General features: G+C 34.4%; 1 protein-coding gene across 4 annotated transcripts in view; it reads right to left on the bottom strand.

Moving 5' to 3' along the window:
• Window positions 1-19753, bottom strand: part of MDGA2 (MAM domain containing glycosylphosphatidylinositol anchor 2) — an 809247-nt gene that overhangs the window by 114340 nt on the left and 675154 nt on the right. For all 4 annotated transcript variants that reach the window (XR_014261129.1, XM_082452081.1, XM_082452083.1 and 1 more), the window contains one exon: window positions 4789-5058. Coding sequence is in view for 3 of the 4 variants with exons in the window: in XM_082452081.1 (XP_082308207.1) it covers window positions 4789-5058 (270 nt within the window). In the remaining variant the exon portion in view is untranslated. The remainder of the gene's footprint in view (window positions 1-4788; window positions 5059-19753) is intronic.

Genomic DNA, 19753 nt, shown 5'->3' with positions numbered 1-19753 from the left:
GGTAAAATTTTTGCTAAGTGATAGTATTAACTTCCTTAATTAATATTTACATTTTTATTTCTACTTTTTTAGATTCAGCATGGACTCATCTACATTTTATCTAGCTTAATTATCCAAAAATTCCTTTAGAACCACTAATAAAAGAGTTACTGAGGTGTGTCAAAAAGAGCTTGAATTTACAGTCAGAAGATACACATTTTACTTTCGGTTTTCTTAGCCTCTATTAGCTTGCCTGTCATACGAGGGTGATATCACTTCTTCTACACACATAGCAGAATTGTTTGAATGAAAAGAATACAAGTGGAATCACTTTGTACACCATAGAATACATCAAGAGTTGTTAGGACATATAATGCATTTTCTGCTCTATAGTTTTAACATAACTGTAATTCATAAGGCTGGCTGAAACACTGGGATCCATTAGTCTATCTGTTATCATCATAAGTAAAATTCTAATAGATTTAACAGAATTTTGGCTCTGAAAAATATTTGACATTGAAGTTTTTTGCCTTTTAGAGTTATCACAGGGAATTTTATTAGATATTTTTCCATTAGTTCATTTGCTCTTACTTCTGATAGTTCTAATGAATTTTCTACAGTGTTATGCTGTTCATGTTTAGACATTCATAACAAACAAGTATCCAGCTGAATAGCACAAACATATGCATTGCCAGAGAATAAAATACATTTTCTATCTGGTTACTACATAACTCAATCTGACTGTAGAAAACAAGAATAAAACATTTTGATTTGGAGTCAAATTTGACTTGGTTGTTATTTCATCCTTTTCATTCTTTAGAACTAAGTAATGCTAGAGTAATCCAACAGCCTGTCTTAGGCATATCACAGTTCTCAGTCACCTGAATTTTTTTACATTCACTGGGTGATAGCATGTGCTCCCTTTCATAAAAATGTCTCACTCTTGCTTTATTTGTTCTCTAGGATCTGTCTAATTTTGGTTATGTGTCTGACCTGCTGGTGCTGAATATGGAGAAAAGAGTAGTTCCAAAATGTCCATCTGAATATTGTAATATATCAAAAGAAAAGTAGAGGATGCACAATCCCAGTACAAATGCTTCCAAATTAGAGGTGAAAGCAACCGTCACAGGCAAATTTTTGTTTGTAAAACCCTATTTGCCATGTTTATTGAAAGGGATTAAACTATGAGAAATTTCTTTAACTATTGCCATAGATAAAACAGTTTCATATGTAGGTTGTATTTAAAAGTACTCCTAGCAGCAGGTAATGTTGATACATGTGGCAGACTGAACCTAAGGTGACTCCAGTGATTTCTACCTCTGTTATTAATGTCTTTGTGTATAATTCTCTCCCATGGAGGGTGGGAAAAAACTGTGATGAGATGTTCCTTCAGTAATTAGGTTATGTTATATAAGATTCCATCTTAACAGACTAGAGCTAGAGATTCTTCCTCATGGCTTGATGAATTAAGAAGCCACGTTGGAAAAGCACATGTGACAAGGAATTACAGGTGATCTCTAGGACCTGCAGAAATATTCTAAGACATGAGAGTGACCTTCAGCCCAAAACCAGCAAAATGCTAGGGCCCTCTATCATGCAACTAAGGACATTAAATCTTTCACTAACCTCACATGATCCAGGATAAGCTCCTTCTCTCAAAATCCTTAACTTAATCATGTATTGCCACATAAAGTGATATTCACAGGGTTTGGGGATTAGGACATGGATCTACCTTCTTGGGGGACACTATTCAGCCCACTACGTATTTTCAACTTGAACTACTCTTTCACCCTCATTCTTTTCCCATTAAATTATAATTTTCAGTAAGATTCCTTCCATTTAATCATTCACTCTTGGCCATCCCTCTATCTATTCCATCATCCCAGATTTACTGGTTTTCTTTTCTGGATCAAGCTGTGTGCTAGGATCTAACCTAGCATGTTATTCACTCGTATCTGTAATGTAATGAATGTGCCTAGACGTTTTGAAGTCTTTAAAAACATTTTTTCCAAATGTTAATTTGGAGCATTTGAACCTGTGATAAAGTGAAATCCATGCTCCAGCTGAGTGATCTGCTAAACAGTACAGAACTATTTATTAATATAGAAATACTTATGTCTATGTATTTATACATATATACTTGGAATTGCACATTTACAAGTGGACTTATTATAATAAATTAATATGTCACATTTATTTATAGAACTTGTAAAAATTCTCCCACAGAAAAATATGATAAATGGTGCTTGGGTTCCTGCCATAGTTCACAAAGGCTTAAAACACAAAAAAACTAGGCTTAACTTCACTATAACAATACTAGTAAATAAAATAAATGAAAGTACACAGTATTTTGTAGTATTATAGCTAATATTCTCTAATATGGACAGTGCACAACAAGCTAGGTTGGTCACTCTTCCCAAAATACCTTTGCTTACTATCTTCTTTTCCTTTCCAGGAAAATATTCTCACAACCCCTCTGACTTCTTGGTAAACACAACCCCACTCTCCTACCCCCAAACACCCACACACATTGCATACTCATGATATAAATGAAGAAAACACGTCCGAACTTTTGAGCTTTCCCGGGAGCTAGGATACATATAGACATGAGGGCTGCCATTGCCTTTCAGTTCAATTCTGTACGTTTTGATGTGCAGTCAGATCAAGTCCACTTTCAGGACATTTAGGACAAGCAAGTGGAAGAGTTTAAATTCTTAAATTTGGTACAATAGTTATAACTATGAAAATTTAAATGTTTCTTAGTTAATTTGGGCCTCAAGGAAAAAGAATTGTCTTCAAAGAATTGTCTTCAAAGATCTGTTTTGTGGGTAAAGAACATATGCATAATAAATATATGAATCCTTGCATATATTATATTCTCTAGTTCTCTTCTGCATAGCTTCAAAGAGTTTTGAATTATGGGAAATTGATAAGGATTACTACTAATTCTGGTATGTTTTAGTAGAAAAGTAAATAGCCTTTCAAAGTTTCTTCCAGATGTCTGATTCTATGGAATCATTGATTTCTTTATATATTTTCCTGAATTATACTGTATTTGGAATTCAATCATTTCTTTTTCTCTTCTTCAAAACTTTATTAGATTTTATGTGGAGATCTTGAAACAATGAGGTTGACTTGGAGATTGAAAAATGCACACTAGAAACAAATTAATACACGGGGCTGTTTCCTCTCCCTCTATGGGGCAATCCACAACAGGTTTATTCCTTTCTTCAACTACTGAAATCTACTTACTGCACCCCATGGATCTGGAATGGGAGAATGGAGCTAGTGTTTATTCTGGTCTCAGCTTGTCTTCTAGCTCAAAAAATAGGATTTGGATCATATAATAGAGAACAAATGAAAATCTTGCAGAGGCAGCATTGTCTAAACCAGTCAAAGTTAGAAAACAGTGTCACCAGAGAAAATCAGAATGTGTATAAAGCCAAAAGGATTGAAGAAAGGGGTTTCGTTAATTTTATGGAGTATTTTTATTTTGGAGGGTTAATGAAAGAAAGTAAACTGCTCCATTTGTACCAATATGTGAAAAACAATTGCCTTTGAAGGATTCTTATTGTTTGGGATAATAACATATAAATAAGGAATGAAAGTATATCATGCCATTTAAATTACCCCATAGAGTAATAGATTACATTCTCTTACCCTTGTAAATATTCCTAGGAAGAAAAATTAGATCACCATGTAAGTAATTGTCCTAGGGATTTTTTATTTCGTTTTAATAGTTCACTTTAAGTATCAAAGTAGAAAAACCTTAGGTTCAACTGAATGTTAATAAAAGAGATTGCAAAACCAAGAGGTGGCAAGATCCAGCAGAGAGGATGTCTTCATATTCTTTGGTTAGTCAATTGTATTTTATCCACCTAATATCCCATTTCAGGAAGTAAAAATGTCTCAAGGCAATCCATATTAGAGAGTTCTCTTATGAGTAAGAACTTATTAATAAGAAATTATATTACCAATGAACAAGATTTAATTAATTCTGAAACATTTTAATCATGATTTTTATGATTGCTTTCCAGATAACATACAATGTCCAGTTTCTTCTTTTAGTAGCATAAACACTATAACCGTTTCAACTAATCTAGAACAAAATAATAATGAAAAGGAGTATATCCTTTTAATGTATGCCTAAACCCTAGCTCAAAAGTTACACAAATTTACTTTAGATTACCAAAATAATTTAAATAAACATGTATGATTTAATACAGATTTAATATTTCCTTAAATACATTAAAAGATAATGATATCAAAAATGATAATTCTCTCTAATTCATTGTATACCAGATACAACTATATTGATTTCCCTTTGAATATCTGTGGTCCTATGGTAAGCCAGGGACAAAATGAAGATTCACCATACATTAAGAGGTAATAAATAAATAAACAACAAGAAGAAAGAAAGCACTCTCTACCATTAAAACAAGAGCAGGTATTGGATTGCAAGGGATTTTAAACTTGCAAAAGAAAACATGTATTAATAGTTGCAATTTGATCTAAATAAAGTTAGTTAAGAGTTGTCACTTTATTACTGAAACACTCAACATAAACAACCTCGTCACCAACTCTATTTGAATTCACATAAACTTCTAATTTTATAGGCACATAAACTATCTTAACTACTAAAATAGACTTGCCTTGAAAATAAATGAGTAGAAGCTCTAAATATGAACAGTCAAGCTGTTCATGGTATGCTCCATGGATCTGCAAAATGCTTTCATTCTTATACTGACATAAGCCTAAGCTCCCATGATCTAAAAAAAAAAAAAAAAAGCAAAATATTCAGCATCTTACCTGTAACAAGAAAGCTGCATCTCCCTGCTCCAGCTTCATTTATGATGCTACAATTATAAACCCCATAGTTTTCGTTGGAAAGACTCTTCACCGGGTACTCTGTGTATTCTTGAGAGTCAAATTGACCCATCCGTAATAATTTGTTTCCCAAGCGCCACTCATAGGTCAGCACCCGTATTGGATAGGCTCTCAGGACCCTGCAGCTCATAGTGACACTGCGGTCTTGTCCTTGCCGGATTTCCAGAAATGCTGGTTCCACAGCAGGAGGATCTGTAGAAAAGAGATATTAAAACAGATAAAATATGTGGTTTGCAATAAGCCAGTGGCTACTCTTACTGTGAGAAGCTATTTTCAAGAATACATCTAGCAACAGGGAAGGAATATTAAGAGGTGGGTGGAGAACATATTTAGGCCTGGGAATTTCAGCTTGGGTAGGGAAATGTGATTCCTGAGTGTGGGCAATGAATAAGACTCATAGCTTTAAAAAAGCATTTGCAGGTGAAACTAAGCAGAGTTTATTTTTTCTTTCTAGTTGCTTCCCAGAAAAAAATGTCATAAGTATGTTTGGTTTATACTGTTAGCAAGCAAATGATGTTCTGGGTATAAAAGCAGAGTATCCACACTAACATGAAATTCTGAAGCAGATGAAGCCATTGGTTCAAGTCAGTGAATTCTAATTATCCCATATGAGGCTCAGTCCTTGGGCTTCTGGATACCAATTATTTAATAAAATGGGTAACACAAGTATATAAATTTATTTTCTAAATTATTTGGTCAGAAAGAATTTGACTGCAAGTCATAATATTCATGCGTAAACCTTAAGCAAACTTTGCAAATTACACCACAGGTGGATATGGATTTCAACCCACTGCAATGACTCATTTATTTGGCTTAATTGTGACGGTTTTTCCCATACAATCAAAACTTGCTACGTTAGGTACCTAACCTTTTTGTTTTTGATGGCAAGATTTCCAAAAGGTGTTACACATTTCTCTCATTAGGGTATGCAAAATGCAGGCCTTTTCTTAATGATGACTCCCAATTGTCATAATAAATAACAATTATTTCCTGGGCTCTAATGACATGGTTCATTTGATCAAGGAAATTGTGTGGGACCACTCAGGATTTTTTGCACTCAGGATTGCTCTGGGCAACAATATCCCATCCTTGACTAGATGTGTATGGCACCCTCTTGAGTTGTGCAGTATAAAAGCTGTACAACTCTACCTGGAAGCCCTTCCTTCAGGATGCTAAAAGGTTTTAGGACTACCACACCAAATGTGCCATCTGATATTCTTTACATGTCATTCCATCTACTTTTTATAATATTGCTCTCCTTTCTCATAGCCAACATATTGACTGATCCTTCTTGCTTCTTTCAACAAATATGTTTAAGCTACATAAGAATTTTAATTTTATTCATAAATTCAATTTTTGAGCCCTCCTTATATAAGTGCTAAGAATAGAAAAAGAAATGAACAAGAAAAAAATCCTATCTGCATGTAGTTTATGGTCTAACACAATAGGCAGACATTTAAATAACTAATTTAAAAAACTGAAGTACAAAAAACAATTCTAGGGTAGAAAGTGAAGAAGTGAATAACACTATGAGGATTGACCAGGCAAGGAATGTGATACTTGAACTGTATATCCCAGGATATATAGGAAATGGTCAGGTGGGTGAATAGTAAGAGAGGACATTCCCGGTAGAGGGGTAAGTAGGTGCAAAGGTAAGGAGGAGACAGGGAGAACAGGGTGTTTAGGGAAGTATAAGTAAATAGCATAACTGATGCATAAAAGGTGCATGAAGGCTTGGGAAGAAATAAAGATGAAAAGAAAAGCAGAGGCTCTATCAAGGATCCTTGAATGTCATGTTATGGAGTTTGAATTTTATCCTGTTGGTACTGAGGGTCTTTTAAAAATTTTTAAATAAAGGCTTTATATGATTAAACCAATCTTTTAGAAGGCATAGTGTGGCAGATAGGAGGAGCATGAACCTCAAAGAGAGGAAACTCAAAGAGAAGGCCTGAACTAAGGCAGTGTCATGGGACCATAAATGATGCCTTAGACAAGAGGGGGATGAGTGATGAAGACAGGGAAGAAAGGAGGGGTAGTTTGGAGTTTGGTGGACATGTTGAATTTGTGTACCCAAGCGCTTCTTTATTTCCAAACATACGGTTATGTTTTATTTTCTCTTTGTTTTGATTTTGTGCTTAACTGAATCATATTCAGAGAAAACAGTTCATATATATTCAATCATCTGAAATTTGTTAAAACTTGTTTTATCTCCCAGAATATGATCGATTTTTATCCTGTTTGTGCTTGCAAAGAAGGAGTAGTCTGCAGTTTGGGGATGTGATGTGGATCTATTGGGTAAAGTCTGATAACTGTGTTGTCCATATCATTTATATAGTTGTTAGGGTTTTTTTTTTGCCGCATTTATTCTACTTGGATTAACTTAGAAGAAAGTGTTGTACTCTTCTAAAAGGGTAGTAGCTTTTAAAAATTTTCTTCTTGTAGTTCTGTCTCCTTTTTGCTTTACGTATCTTGAGGCAATGCTATTCATTACATACAAATTTAAATCAGCTTTATGTTATTGATGATCTGAAACTTTTATCTTTGTGAAATATCTCCTTTATCTCTATTAATGTTTTATTATTTAAAACTCTATTTTGTCTCATATTAATATAGTTACCTTGGCTTTCATTTAGTTAATATTTACATGTTATGTCTTTTCCATCCTTTTATACTTTCAGTAACCTTACATTTTACTAGTATCTCTTTTAAACAGCACGTTGTTATATTCTATTTTTTCAAAAAAGTCAGACAATCTTTTTCTTTTACACAGAGTACTTAGCACTTTATTCATTTCAGTTTAATATACTGATATATTTGGGTACAAGTGTTTCCTGTTGTTTTATTCTTTCTGTTTGTTTTGTGTTCTTTCTTTCTTTGTTTTCTTTGTATTAATGGATTATATCATTATTCTAACCATTTTCCTGCTACTAGTTGGGAACTTAACTGCTCTGTTTCTATTATTTTATTGATTGTCTTAAAGCATGCAACATGCATACTTAAGTTATCCAAAAACATCAATTAATACCTTTACCATCCTTTTAGACAAAATAAGAATCTTAGAACACTTTGTTCCTTTTATTCCTGTTCTGACATATGTTACTGAGTCATGAACTTTAATTCCCTCGTTTTTTTAAAATTTATTGGACATTATCATACTTTATACTTGCACATTTTTTAAATTACCCAGATATATGTTAGCTTATTTGCCCTTAATTCCTTCTTTCATCACAGACCTTCCAAATCTGTGATCACTTTCCTTTCGCCTGAAATATATCATATTGAATTATCTTTAGTAGACTTTCTGATGTTGAATTTCAAAAAATATATATTTTACCTCATTATTTTTTTTTTTAACATCTTTATTGGAGTATAATTGCTTTACAATGGTGTGTTAGTGTCTGCTTTATAACAAAGTGAATCAGTTATATACATATACATACGTTCCCATATCTCTTCCCTCTTGTGTCTCCCTCCCTCCCACCCTCCTATCCCACCCCTCTAGGTGGTCACAAAGCACCGAGCTGATCTCCCTGTGCTATGTGGCTGCTTCCCAGGAGCTATCTATTTTACGTTTGGTAGTGTATATATGTTCATGCCACTCTCTCACTTTGTCCCAGCTTCCCCTTCCCCCTCCCCGTATCCTCAAGTCCATTCTCTAGTAGGTCTGTGTCTTTATTGCCGTCTTGCCCCTAGGTTCTTCATGACCATTTTTTTTTTTTTTTTTTAAGATTCCATATATATGAGTTAGCATATGGTATTTCTTTTTCCCTTTCTGACTGACTTCACCCTGTATGACAGACTCTCGGTCCATCCACCTCACTACAAATAACTCAATTTCTTTTTTTTTATGGCTGGGTAATATTCCATTGTATGTATGTGCCACATCTTCTTTATCCATTCATCTGTTGATGGACACTTCGGTTGCTTCCGTGTCCTGGCTATTGTAAGTAGAACTGCAATGAACATTGTGGTACATGACTGTTTTTGAATTATGGTTTTGTCAGGGTATATGCCCAATAGTGGGACTGCTGGGCCGTATGGTAGTTCTGTTTTTAGTTTTTTAAGGAACCTCCATACTGCTCTCCATAGTGGCTGTATCAATTTACATTCCCACCAACAGTGCAAGAGGGTTCCCTTTTCTCCATACCCTCTCCAGCATTTATTGTTTGTAAATTTTTTGATGATGGCCATTCTGACCGGTGTGAGATGATATCTCATTGTAGTTTTGATTTGCATTTCTCTAATGAATAATGATGTTGAGCATTCTTTCATGTGTTTGTTGGCAATCTGTATATCTTCTTTGGAGAAATGTCTATTTAGGTCTTCTGCCCATTTTTGGATTGGGTTGTTTGTTTTTTTGATATTGAGCTGCATGAGCTGCTTGTAAATTTTGGAGATTAAATCTTTGTCAGTTGCTTCATTTGCACATATTTTCTCCCATTCTGAGGGTTGTCTTTTCGTCTTGTTTATGGTTTCCTTTGCTGTGCAAAAGCTTTGAAGTTTCATTAGGTCCCATTTGTTTATTTTTGTTTTTATTTCCATTTCTCTAGGAGGTGGGTCAAAAAGGCTCTTGCTGTGATTTATGTCATAGAGTGTTCTGCCTATGTTTTCCTCTAACAGTTCTATAGTGTCTGGCCTTATATTTAGGTCTGTAATCCATTTTGAGTTTATTTTTGTGTATGGTGTTAGGGAGTGTTCTAATTTCATTCTTTTACATGTAGCTGTGCAGTTTTCCCAGCACCACTTATTGAAGAGGCTGTATTTTCTCCACTGTATATTCTTGCCTCCTTTATCAAAGACAAGGTGACCATATGTGCATGGGTTTATCTCTGGGCTTTTAACCTCATTCTTAAAAGATATTTTCCTTGTACATAGAATTATAGGTTAGCAGTTATTTTCTTTCAGCACAACAGGATATAATTCCATTGTCTTCAGATGGCCATTATTGCTGTAGAAAAGTAAGCTCAAAGTCTCATACTTTGAAGTGAACACTTTTTTTTCCTCCAGCTACTTTCAAAATCTTTTTGCTTTGATGTTCTACAGCTTCAATATAATGTTTCTAGGTATAGATTTCTTTTTACTTATAGTTTGGTATTTGCTGGGCTTCTTAAATCTCTTGATTTAAGTTTGGTGTCCGTCATTTAGGAAATTTTTGGAAAATTCTCATCATTAGCTCTTCAAATAAACCTGTATTGTTCTCTTTCTATTCTCAATTGAGAATCCTTTTTATTCCCTTTTCCATGTCTTTTAACCTCTCTTCCAACTTTTCCATTTCTTGAGGTTTTTGCATGAATAAATTCTCTGAGCTAATTCAGTTCATTAATTCTTTCTTTAGCTCTGCTTAATCTGCATTGTGTTATTTACAATAATGTAGTTTTCATTTATAAATGCTCTGTGTAGTTCTTTGGTTTACCTTTTATACCACCGTTTTAATACTTTCCCATTACCTGCAAAGTGTCTTTAACCTGCAAAGGTTAAAGACACTTGTCTTTAAACAAAGTAATTGTTTTATACCGTCTGATATTTCCAATTATAGTGTTGAGAGGGCTTTTCTGTTGGTTTTCTCTCAGGGTACCTTGTTCCTGTGTATTCTTGGTTAATTTTAACTCTGTGCTACTCATTGTCCTTTAAAAAATATTTATGAGGATACTTCATGCCTCAGATGATGGCTTCCTCCTCTAGAGATTTGTGTCCATAGGCAACTCTTGGCATCAATGTCTAGGATCACATTAATCCAAGTTCCTTGCTTGAGGTTTTATTTTAATCATCTGGGTGACATGAATTTGAGTTAAAAATCCATATAAGAGCTGGTTTGTGATTATAACTTCAAGAATGGTTCCTATGTCACCTCCACCCTTCTCACGTCAAAGGCAAGGCTCTTTGCACTCCCTTGAGAGTAGGAATGTGTAGACTGGGTTTACTTCTGCTCTACTCTTACCCTGTGGGTACAGTCCTTTGAGTTCCAACTTCTATTGGTAGACACCTTCCCAGGGAACACCACGGGTTTGGAGTTCTGCATCCCTTGCCCAGAGATGCCATCAAAAACTGAAGCTCAAATTTGCCCATGTCAGCAAATGCCCCCAAGGGCAAAAGTAGGCTCACTGTACTATTTTTCTATAAATTTGGCCTGGAATTTTTAAATAAATACGTTAATGCTTTTATAATATTTTAAGAATATTTTCCCGCATTTTCAGTTGTTTGCATTGAAAGGGTTTTGTGGAATATTTTATCTATTTTATGCCCAGAAATGCATGTCTCTGATTGCCAAGCAGAAATATGGATCTAAAGCTCAGAACGGAAGGCTGACTGCAGGCTACAGTTCTGTTGAGCTATCTCAGAGAAAGTATAAACAAAGCCATATAAAATGTCAAATTTGAATTTACTCTTGAATATATAATCACTTACAGGGTTGGAGGAAAATAAAAGCTCCTAAAGGAAAATAAACATAAATTAGCAGAGAGATATGTGGATCCAGAAAGTTGTGTTACAAAAATTAAAGGAGTTGTATGCTTCAAAGAACAGGAAGTAATACAATGTGCCAAATGTTAGCAAGGCAGAAGTTAATACTTAAAATATCTACTGTTTTTGACAAGTTTAATATTATTAATGATTACAGTGAAAGCATTTTCTGTGAAGTATTTATAACCTGGGTTACAGATTTTTGGCATATGAAAGGATGGTTAAATAGTAGAGATCAGTAATGACAACTATTTGTTCAACAATATTGTCTGTGATTAGAAAAGATGGTTATTTCTATTGATTCTACCTTCAAAATATATTGGGAGTTTATACATTTCTCTCAGTCTCCACTATCACCACTATTACCTCTCACATGGACTACTACAAACGTCCTGTGATAGCCTTCTAGCAGGCCAACATGCTTCCTCTTTTGACCTTCTCTCAACCTTCTGAGACTGGCCAGATGTTCTTTTACCAGAGAATCAGCTCTTTTATTGTCCTGTTTAGAACACTTTATTGACTCACCCCTGCTTGTTAACCTGGCCTACAAGGTCCTGAAAGTTTTGGCTCTGGTCGTATACCCAACTATTCTCATCTTGAATATTATGTTTCAGAAACATAGGTTTTCTTCCTGCTTCTGCATGATAAACCCTTTCTGGACAATGGACCTCTGATTTTGTTTTGTCTTTCCTTTACTTTATCCACGGCTCTGTGATTCTCATCTTTTAGATTTTAACTTCAGAAAGCCCACTCTTGACTACCAGTAAGTGAAGTATCTCTCCTACTGTTAATAATATAATGTTAGTTACCATTGTATTTGTCTCCTGTGTAAGCTCCATTATAAAGAAACTTACAACTTCCTAGTCATTGCATCACCCTCTGTATCCATCAAGTACCTAGTATTATAGTTAGTGACAAATCATTATTGATTGAATAAATGAATGCTGAAATGAATGAATGAATGATGTAAAAGAGTAAAGATGTCCATAGTATTTTCAATATTCTCCGCATCAAGACCTGGATTCTATGTTCACTTTGATAAATAGGGATGGGCTCTGTGATTACTTTGACCAATAGCATATAGCAGAAGTGTTGCTGTGCTGATTTCTGGGCCCAGGCCACAGAAGACAAGGAATTTCACTTCCTATCTTTTGAAATACTCACTCTGAGAGTCCTGACCCATGTAATAAGTCCAACTACTTTGCTAAAGAGATGAGGTGAAGGGGCCCTGCAATTACATAAAGGAGAGGGCAGAGTTAAGCCCAGCCTTCCAGCCATCCCTACCAAGGTTTCAGGCATGCGAAGCTATCTTGGACCTTCCAGACCAGACCAGCCACCCACAAAGTACCACCAAGTGATCCAGATGATACCACAATCCATATGAAGCAAAAGAATAGCTTCTTCAAGTTACTGACTCACTAGAGATTAGATAACTAGATTTAGTAAGATGTGATATTTTTTGAGCTCCTAGGTAATATACAGCAGTTTTTAACACAGTAACAGATAACTTAACACAGATGCCTTTTAGCCTTGAAAATCCAGCAGTTTGATATTTTGTGTGAAGACTCAGCAGAGTGAGGCATAAGGACAAGGGGACAGGGCAGTTGAGGAGACACGGCAGTTAAGGAGACACAGTGTTAGCAACGGACCATGGGATCCAAACTGGCTCTGGAGAGGAATTAGCTCAGAAGGAAACTAATGGGGGAAGATAATCAATGGGTTGGATTACTAGGACAACTGGAAAACTTGAAAAGCAAATACTCTGAAAACAATGGAGTCAGGAAGCAAAAACCTTGTAGTCAATAAATAGAATTTTGTCGCAATTTAATATTTCAGTGATAGAGAAATTTAGTGTGATTACAAGATCAGAGATATGGCCATTGAAATAAAATGCTAAAGTGGAGTAGAGATGAATGATACTAGAGTCAAATGAAAATAAATTAAGAGAATATACAATTACTTTCAAATTATATTTGCATTTGTCTAGCAAAACAAAGTATTTGCAACTACTTATCTCCCTTCTTATTAATTTCTTTTTAAATGGCAAAGAATATAAATGTAATTAATTATACCTAACAGGGATATATCTTAAAATACATACTTACTTTTTCTATGAATGATTTTCTATGAGAAGTCTTTGAATGTGTATCACCTATTAGGTTATTTCAAGTAATGGATTTTTTAGACCCTCATTATATATGAATGTGTCATTCATCCAAACCTAGAAGATTTAGCCCTGTAAAGACATCTGACAGTGCTGGGTTAAAACTTTTCAAGCACAGTGTGTTTTCATACATTCAATAGAGTCTGAATTGGAAAGCATTCCTAAATGAAGGTAATCGTTACTGCAATTTAAAATACTGCCCAAACTACTTGGATTCCAAGGTGGTTCCTTAACCACAAAAAAGCTAGAGAATGTAAAACTGAGAATATTCATTATAGTTAATCAGGTTTGCCTATGGAAAACTTCTGTGATAATAGGGTTTACTTTAAGCTCACTGGCTATTAATGAGCTCAGCATCTCATTCTTTGGAATATCCAGTGAGGATAACCTGTGCAGTTATGATTAAATGGTGTAGTATGAAGTCTTTGAATATGATGAAAGAAAGCTTCAGGTGTCAAAAAAGTTAAAGTTCACTATTCTAACAGAACCAGTTTTTCATGGTGTAAGAGTTATTCAGTACATTCTATTATGAAATAATCTTAAGAAACTAAATTAAATAAAATATCGTGAGAAAAAAGTCCACTTAGATATGAAATGCTTAAAAGTAGGACTGCTTAGGAGAAATAAATAGGTGCCAGAGTTTTGTTCAATTAAATAAAATGATTCTAAAAATACATCATTACATTATCCTGAATGGATTCACTTACGTTAAAAATCTCTGGTTGAAAAGTTTGTCAAAATATCTCCCTACAAATATACTGAAGGATGATGGTAATAAAAATAATAATTATATTTGTCGATACTGAATATTTACTAAGTGCTAGGTATTGTGTTAAAATCTTCACACAGTTTATCTTTTTATAAAATAAGTCATTTTATGGAAGACACTGAGGCACAAAGCAGTTAAGGAAAGCCAAACAGCTAAAAAGTAGCAGAATAAGGATTCAAACAAGGTAATCTGATTCAGAATGTACACTCTTAACAACAACCTATGCTTCATTCTTTCCAATTACAAATATTACCAATGTTTCATGATTTTGCTCTCTTCCTCAGAGGATTTTGAAAATTTTGCCCTATTAAAGTTATCAATTGAAGTCGATGTTGGCCTATTCACACCAGTATTTAGAATTCACAAACTTTCATAAGTCAAAATGGGAAACATGTTTTGTGGAAAGCATAAAAGTACTGCAACAAAATTGCTATGTTAAAGAAAAATGTTGCTAACGATGGATTTCAAACCAGATTCAAATTGCAGTTTATATAGCAATGTACTTCATGTAAATGAATTTCTGTATTATCCATGTATTAATATACATGATGAGTGCCTGTAGATTAGCTATCTGGAGGCAAACATGTAATCTTTTAAAGTTATTAAGGATTTTGATAGGAATTAAGTAAAAAGTGCACAAAATTAATTAAGATTTTAGCATTTTCTGTTCTTGCACCTACTGGTTCCAAGTGTTACAAATGGGGAATGGTTCTAATGTTTAAATTCACATACAAATGTCTAACTTATCTGGAAAGAGTAATGAATGAAAACACCAGACTATAGGGAAATGTGATTAATGTTTGTTTCTCAATAAGGGGATCAGAGACAAGTTCATGAATTCTTTTAACATTGTGTATGAATAAAAATTTGCCTCTATTTCTTAAAAACAATAGCCAGATTCTAATGAGAACCAGGACTGTGAGCAAATCAATGCCTTTGATTTAAAAAAAATACATTTGAATAAGTAAAAACCTTCCAAAGCTATCTTAAAGATTATTAATAAAACCCATTTTAAAGTCTTTAAGGGAGTGTGAGACTATAGATGAAAAATTATTTACAGTTTAAGAGGAGAATGCTCACCTGCTTGGAGAACTTCAGGGTAAGAATGATCTTAATTACTGAATCCTTAGAGGGGACTGATAAACATGCACACAATACGGTCATTTCTTCTCAAGTCAAATGCCTGCCTAATATAACACCTGTCTGCTCTTTGCTGTTTTTTTGTTTAAGGAGATCTAGGAAAATTGTGCCCTTAAAAATAAAAAAGTCTAGAACTGAGATGAGAAAATCGAGGAGTTGGAGTGTTAAGTCAGCAAATTAAATCCTTCCTTTTTCCAACAAAAATAGTGAAATTATTACACCTTTAGTGTATGACAACCTCTATTCCTCTGTTTCTGTGTGTGTGTCTTTCTCTCAAATCTTTTCATGGTCTTATAATTATATCTATCTCAGTGGTAAGGAAACTGAACTTCAAGGAGATGACTGAGAGTAACCTGTTTATGGCCATCGAGGGACACTAAACATATTTGAACCTAGGCTAATTTATCTTCAAGATGTTAGCCATTTAGATTTGACCATGTGATATCTTGAAGCATTTTGTTACCATACAGATATAGGTTCAAAATATCCCTATTTTATTAGTATCAATCAAGTACATAAATACTTAGAAAATTCTTAGATAATGTTGGGTACACGATGATATATTAAGAGATTAAACAAAAATGAATAAAAAGGCTCCTATTAACATATAATTTACAGTATCAGTAAAGATAACATCTTAACAGATGTGAGTATGCACAATTTAATACAAACGATATATGAATTCTTAGAAGGCAATAATTAATTAATTGCTGTAGTATGATAGGAAATACACACATATATATAAATTATATGTTATATATATATGATCTGTGTTTCTCATTCCTGGAACAGATCTCCTAAAACTCTTGGAATTTCCTGAGTGAAAGAAGCACCTTTTCTTATTTATAACAAGCCCTTTTCAACCATACCTGAATTTATGCTAATAAGGTGAATCTTTGTTGGCCCCTAGATAGCTTCAGGATATGGGCTGGTCTCCAGAGAGACCAAGCCATGGTTGGAAGACTGGAACTTTTAGTCCCACCCCTGACTTTCAGGGAGGAGAGAGAGGCTGGAGGTTAAAAACTGAGTTCAAACGCCAATGCCAGTGATTTAATCAATTTTGCCTATGTAATGAAACCCCCATAAAAACACCTCAGTGATGGGGTTTGGGGAGCTTCCAGGTTGGTGAACACACTGAAGTGCTGGGAGGGTGGTGCACTTGAGGAAGGTATGAAATCTTGACACGGCATCCCTCCTCCACCCCATACCTTGCCCTATGCATCTCTTTTATTTCACTGTTTCTGAGTTGTATCCTTTATAATAAACTGGTAAACTCAAGGAAAAGTGTTTTCCTAAGTTCTATGAGTCATTTTAGCAAATTACCAAACTTGGTAGGGGAGGAACTACCAAGTCATGGGAACCCCCGAATTTATAGTTGGTTTGTTAGAAGTATGGATGGCAACTGGGAATTGTGACTGGTGTCTGAAGTGGAGGCGGTCTCGTGGCACTGAGCCCTTTAACTTGTAGGATCTGCACTAATGCCAGGCAGTTAGTGTCAGAAGTGAATTGAATTTTGGACATCCAGATGATGTCAGAGAATCAGAGAACTGGTGTTAGAAGACACACCACTTATTTGGTGTCAGAAAGAACAATATAATTGCTAATCAAGTCTTAAAATAAGCCTAATTTATTCAATAGGGAAAGATACGAAAAAGGATGGACTTGGAAAAAGATACTGAGAAGTTTGTAGGGTCTGGCTAATGTATCTAGAAGAGATGGGGACTGAAATAGCTAACATTTTTAGGATTAATATACTCTGTATGACTGTGCTAGCACATTTCACATACTTATTACCTCATTCAATTCTTACAACAACCTTGTAAAGTGTGTATCTCCATTTTACACATAAAGAAACTAAATCTGAGAAGTTACATTCTCAAGCATCCCACACAGCCCAGGTGACAGACTTCAGACCTAAAACAACATGACTTCAAAGTCCATGTTCTTTCCAACACAACAGATTGAGGAAGTAGCGCCAAAAGCAAATTGTAAATTAGTCCCTAACATAATGTTAGCCTAACTTGGAAACTGGCAATATTGGGAAATGTAGTTTAAAAATAAAATAGTCTATAGCATTTGTAAATAATTAGCAGGAAAGCAACCCCAAAGATCTGGTGATACACTTTACAAAATTAGTATTCACCTCTCTCCACAAACATTTTGAGATTGTTAATAATTGTTACTTTATATCTCTAATACTATTCTCAACAGGACAGAATTTTGGAGTTACAGTGTAGAATTATTGCTATGTGACTGAAAATATTGGTACATTTGTATTGTTCAAGTTAGGCACATGATGGATAATGTACAGAACCATTGCAATTTCTTCCTCATAACAAAAATGATAGTATTCTCAGTACTCTTAATCTGTTTATAGAAGCTTTGCTTTGTATGATTATTAGATACTATTTATTACTTAGTTATACTGTTCCTAGGTGTAAAAGAAAGTGAAGAATAAAACAACTCTAAATAATTCAAGGCGTTTATAATAAAACAATTGATTTAATTATTTGAATTTTTCTAGGCTATTAATATGAATAAGATTGTTTTAATTAGCACCTCTCCATTATAGGCAGTATCCATAGAGAGAATCTAAATGGAACTTAAAATGTTTTGCTTCTAACTCACTCAACTCGATTCTTGATATATGTATAAATAGATCTAGAAACAATATTACTCACTATGATGATAAAGGTATCCTAAACCAGTACAGAAATATATTTCCATTTTGAGTTTATTTTTGTGTATGGTATAAGGTCCCAGTTTCATTGTTTTGCATGTGGCTGTCCAGTTTTCCCAACACCATTATTGAAAAGACTATCCTTTCTCCATTGTATATTCTTGGTGCCCTTATCAAAGATTAGTTGACCATATTAGCTTGGGTTTATTTCTGGACTCTCTATTCTGTTCCACTGGACTACTGAAACTGAGTCCCCTGCCTCTTGTTTGTAGAAAAACTTTACCCTCCTAGGCCTTCCCCAAGTTCCAAAGAGCAAATTCAATCAGAGAAGTTATATTTTAAATCAGAAAAAATTGTTTTTTAAAAGAAAATACAGAAACAAAGGAAAGCAGTCAACCAAGACAAAATAATAACAGTTTATCCATAAAACAAAGTCAAAGACCTTTAGTTCCTCCTCAGGGGCTGTAGATAATATCCTGAGCTGTATCTTTGAGCTGTTTTGAAGATACTAAAACCTCCACCAGGTAAAAGAAGTTAACTGCATGCTGACCACCAGCAAGTAGACTGCAGACTGGTTGGAGCCAGATAACTGATAACTGAGATTCCTAAAATACCACCCTGTTACCTCACCATCAACCAATAGAGAATTGTACATGAGCTTATCAGGCACCCAGCAACCTTCTCCCTCACACGTCTTTAAAAACCCTTCCGTAAAAGCTATTGGGGAGTTCGGGTCTCTTGAGCCCTGGCTATCCACGCTCTTGCTTGGTGCTCTGCAGTAAACACTGTACTTTCCTTCACCACAACCCAGTGTCAGTAGATTGGCTTTGACACATGTGTTAGTCGAGTGAGTAGTCCAGTGAGTAGTCCAGTTTGGTTTGGTAACACTATGTGTCTGTTTTTATGTCAATACCATATCCTTTCGATTACTATAGCTTTGTAATATAGTTTGAAATCAGGAAGCATAATGACCCCAGCTTTGTTCTTCTTTCTCAAGATTGCTTTGGCTATTTGGAGTCTTTTTGGTTCCATAAAATTTTAGGATTGTTTTACCTATTTCTGTAAAAAATGCCACTGAAATTTTGATCAGGATTTCATTAAATCTGTAGATTGTTTTGGGCAATACAGATATTTTAACAATATTTGTTCTTCAGATCCATGAGCAAGAAATATCTTTCTGTTTATTTGTGTCTTCTTTGATTTCTTTCATCAATGTCTCATAGTTTTCAGTATATAGATCTTTCAACTCCTTGGATAAATTTATTCCCAAGTATTTTATTCTTTTTAATGCTATTGTAAATTGGATTGTTTTCTTAATTTCTTTTTTATTCTGATAGCTCATCGTTAGTGTATAGAAACACAACTATTTTTATATATTGATTTTGTGTCCCACAACTTTACTTGATAGAAGAAAAATCAACTCAAAATGGATTAAAGACTTAAACGTAAGATCTGAAACCATAAAACTCTTAGAAGAAAACTTAGGGGGTAAGCTCCTTGACACTGGTTTTGGCAGTGCTATTTTTGGATTTAACACAAAAGCAAAGAAACCAAAAGCAAAAATAAACAAGTGGAATTACATCAAACTAAAAAGCTTCTGCACAGCAAAAAAACAATTAAAAAAAAAAACCAAACAAACAGAAAATACCACCAACAAACTGAAAAGGCAATCCGT

The sequence above is a fragment of the Balaenoptera physalus genome (assembly GCF_965194825.1).
Source record: "Balaenoptera physalus genome assembly, chromosome: 2".
In the NCBI taxonomy this organism is placed as follows: domain Eukaryota; kingdom Metazoa; phylum Chordata; class Mammalia; order Artiodactyla; family Balaenopteridae; genus Balaenoptera; species Balaenoptera physalus.
The sequence above is the reverse complement of the archived record's forward strand: the minus strand, read 5'-3'. Positions and strand labels throughout refer to the sequence as shown.